The following is a 3,997-nucleotide window of genomic DNA, read 5'->3' on the forward strand; positions in this document are numbered from 1 at the left end:
CGGATTCCTCGTAACGAGGGCTATAAAATCGAATATTTGTTTGCCAAAATCGGACCTAAGATGAATGAGAAATTGATGCTCAAAGTAGGCTAAAGAAACACAATTGTTGTTGTGTTGTGGAAGTGAAAACCCAAGAGTCCCACATTGGTTGGGGATGTGTGTTGTGGTAGTGTTTATATACTATCCTCTCTCTTTAATGGTCAAGCAAGTGCAAGAGAGGAGAGTGTGGGTGGGTTATCTCTTAACCCCTCGCGCGCGCGCGCACACACACACACGCGCGCCGCCGCCGAGCCGGGCCGGGCTCGGGTTTCGGGAATTGTCTCGGTCTCGGGCTTTCTTTTTACTACAAATTTCACTTCTTAATGTTTTAATTCCTCATGTTGCGCGTTATGGTTGGGAATTAAACATGAAACCGTGCGTTATGGCCATGCATCAATGCGCCATGAAGGAGGATTAACGTTGTGCGATAATGACCTCATTAGGAGTGAGACGTTGGCATGTAACCGCGTGTTAATGACCTCATTAGGGGCATTAAACTCCTTTAAGGCTGGGCGTTTTGCTGGGTGGTTCAAATTCGGATGCCTTGGCCTATATAAAGGGTCCGAAGCTCTCATTCAGGATACTTGAAAATTCCAGAAATTCCCCACTGTTCCCGATTCTCTCTTGCTCCCAGAAAATTTTCTTTGTCTTGGTGATAGTATTCTCGCAGGTTCTAGTTCGCCGAGAGAGTCAAGTGGTTGGTGCTCACCTTGCCTCTGACGTCGTTGTATCCTGGGAGGCTTTCGCTCACGATTTCCAGCACCTGTGGGAGAGCGATAAAAAGCTTCAAGGAAACCGTCCAACGGGCCTCGACTTTTCCGACCTATTTTTGTTTTCCCGTTTCTTAGTACAAAGGTGTAACCGGGTTGTTTGTAATTTATTTTACGTGTACTTATTCATGCATGCAATTTGTCTTCTATTTTCGTCAATATCACTATAATATTGCTAACAATTAGTTTTTTTATTATGACTACTGTATAGGATATCAACCATGTAGGTGGTGGATGAATTTTTGAAATTTTTCTATTCATGAATATGCACTATGATTGATTTTGGTGAATCCCCCGTAGCCAAGGATTTTGGTGAAGCCTCCATAGCCAAGCTCTTCTACAATCCTCGATTTTTTTTTTTTTTTGCTGATTTTGTGGGCAATGAACTGTTTGATTTGAAGATTTACATAGGGCGTGAATCAATATAATGCTGATTTTTGCTTGGTTTCATTACAGATTTATTGTGGGGGTCTAGCTATATATAGACTGAGGAATGGAGAAGGAACTACTCATTCTAGAAATTTCCCAATAACATGCTCTCTGATGCTGACGTCCCTATCCAGAACTCTCTGGATAACCTTTCCACTGAGCTGACGCCAGTAATCTAGAGATGTCTAGATTTTTTTGCGGATGTAACTCTGTATGGACAATGCTTGTAATTTAAAGATTAAAAATATGTAATTATTAAACTTTTAAAGCGCATTTTTCTCTTACTGTAGAGATAATAGTAACATGAGTCAGCGTGAACAGTGAAAAACGGATTCTCCTTTATATATATATAATAATATAGATATAAATATACTGTTTTAAATAATTAGCCAATAAATTGAGTTTAATTTACCAATAAAAAAAGTATAAAAAACCTCCACGTGGCACTGTTTTTTGTTGCGTATAGTTATATTTCAACTCAAATCAAATTAATGTCACCAACCCTCGTAAATCAAATTAAATATGAGAAATCCCAAACTTAATACTTATTTGCTTTCGGGCAGAAACCGACCCTCTCGAATAAAATTTAATATGAGAAAACCAAAACCTCATGATAAAAGGAACAAAATTCTCCTTCCATCTACTAGAACAATCGCAATTTTCCGAGCCCTCCAGCGGCGGCGACAGGTATGTGTAGTAGATAGGAATGTTTAAAAAAAAAAATTGGTCTCCCTTAAGCCTCTCCCGTCATTCCGCGAGGAAGTTCCGGTAGAGGAGGGAGAATCAAACAACTTGCATTAGACTCGACATCCACCTCGAAATTGCTCCGTCCCTCAAATTACAAAAATCCGAAGATTGAGAACTACTTGCCCATTTGCTGCTTCTGTGGAATTGTGTTTATTAATTGTCTCGTATTTATGAATTGTTTTTCATGCTTAAATTTGTGATTCTACATCACGTGTTCGACGAAATTCCTGTTTCAGACTTTTTTTTTTTTTGCTTTTTCTTTCTGTTTTTGAATCGTGTTCTAACTGTTTAAATTCCCTTTCGTTTGGTTTCTCGTATCAGATTTCTGTAGTAGTGACTGCCCACATAGACTTGTCTCTTGCAAGTGGTCTGCTTTTAAGTATTTTCCTGGCAATCTCGTCATGGAAGTACAATATCAAATTAAGAGTTTCTTTTTTTTTTTTTTTTTTTTTTTTTTTTTTTTTCCTGAAGCACAACATTAAATAAGTATCTTCAGTTTGTTAGGTTACCTCCATCGTCGCTTTTGATTCCATTTATTTTTTTTCCTCACTGCTTTTTGCTAGAGAAGCATAGTCTATTATTGGATCTTTCGTTACCAAAACTCAATTTTGTATATAGTAACTGACGGAAGGATGTACATTGATAGTAACTAACGGAAGGACGAAACTTCTAACTAATAAAAATTCAGGGATGAAATAGCCAAATAAAATGTTTAGGATGAAATCGTCAAAATGTCAAACTACTGAATTGTATATTTGGTTCATTTTATTTATTTGATTTGTTTGTTTTATTGTAAGATTGATAAGAGGCATCCTTTAGAGGACAACCGGTTCAAATCGGAAGAAATACAATATGTGGCCGACTCTTACCCCGGATTCGTAAGTTTTCTGTCGACCGACCGACTCACATTTCTCGTAATTTTTTTAAAAATTTCAACTATTATTTCATCTCTTTTGTCATAGATGGGGTCTTTGCCCAAATCATGGACCGATGAACACGAAGAGATACTTATGGATTTTTTGGTGATGGACAAAGCAATAAATCCGACGCCGAACTATGAGGCTTTGCAAGCTATTTTTTCCCAAGTTTACCCAAACGAAAAATATGACGAGGATTTTTTCCAGAGTCAGAAAACACGCTTGAGGAGAGAGTTAATTAAATTTATTCAAATGCGAGCGACTCTTAATTGGACCCCGGAGAAGAAGAAGCATGAGCTGTCTAACTTATCTGATTGGATCAAAGTAAGCATTTGCTACTCTTGGAACAATATTTTAGAATTAGCAAAATTAACAATATTTTTTTCTCGCAGGCTAATAAAGCAGACGTCAGGGTCCTGGAGATTTCTCCGTCTAAATATGCTAAGTTGCTAAAAATATTTCCTGAGTTTCCTCCTGCAATCTCTTCAAAGAGTGATTCTGAAACTGTACAGTGTTTAGAGTCTAGTTCTAGGAAGCGCTCAGCTTCCAAATCACCTTCAGCTTCCCGATCAGCTTCGGTTTCCAAATCAGCTTCAGCTTCCAAATCAGCTTTGGTGGATGCAATTATGCAAGAATTCATAGCCAAACTAGACCATGTCCAAGATGAGATGAAGAAGATCTTTCTTGAACTTCACCGTAATGTTTACGTTACTGAGCATGTATTCAAGCATATTAACTCTCGTTTGGCTGATCTTACTAAACGCGTCGATCTGCGGCTTTTTTGCAGAGCTGAATACCTTAATAAGAAGTGAAACTGAATTGTTGAATTTACTTATGTTCCATTTTTTTAATTCGAACTTATACTAGTTTGATCATAAGAACATTTAGTGATGGGTTGTCCATGTAGTGAATCTGTAGTCTCAAATTCTTCTTCTTCTTAGGATTGAGAATAGTTGACTAAGGTTCATATTAAGTTCTTTGTATGTGTCTTGTAGTTGGAATTTATTTGTGTTTTTTCTTAAAACTTCAAACTGTTTGAAAAGCCATGACATGCTTGACAAACACCGGAAAATATTGGCAATTGCTTATAAGGAA

At 37.6% G+C, this 3,997-nt stretch overlaps 1 protein-coding gene across 1 annotated transcript; it reads left to right on the forward strand.

Annotated features, from left to right (window-relative positions):
• The first annotated feature begins 1,731 nt into the window (after positions 1 to 1,731).
• On the forward strand, positions 1,732 to 3,733 carry LOC149387391 (uncharacterized). The gene is made up of 4 exons (XM_089623905.1): positions 1,732 to 1,925; positions 2,783 to 2,863; positions 2,948 to 3,226; positions 3,295 to 3,733. Exons 1-4 carry the CDS (start codon positions 1,761 to 1,763, stop codon positions 3,712 to 3,714), a joined length of 945 nt encoding a protein of 314 aa, XP_089480031.1. The 5' UTR covers positions 1,732 to 1,760; the 3' UTR covers positions 3,715 to 3,733.
• Positions 3,734 to 3,997: the final 264 nt, after the last annotated feature.

This window comes from Urtica dioica, chromosome 8 (genome assembly GCF_054948205.1).
Source record: "Urtica dioica subsp. dioica isolate 48M chromosome 8, U.dioica_male_clone48M_v1_H2, whole genome shotgun sequence".
NCBI lineage: Eukaryota > Viridiplantae > Streptophyta > Magnoliopsida > Rosales > Urticaceae > Urtica > Urtica dioica.

Coding starts and splice junctions, on each gene's coding strand:
- LOC149387391 (XM_089623905.1), top strand. CDS start 1,761: ATGAGAAATCCCAAACTTAATACTTATTTGCTTTCGGGCAGAAACCGA. Junction 1,926..2,782: donor CCCTCCAGCGGCGGCGACAG/GTATGTGTAGTA, acceptor TTTTATTGTAAG/ATTGATAAGAGGCATCCTTT. Junction 2,864..2,947: donor CCGACTCTTACCCCGGATTC/GTAAGTTTTCTG, acceptor CTTTTGTCATAG/ATGGGGTCTTTGCCCAAATC.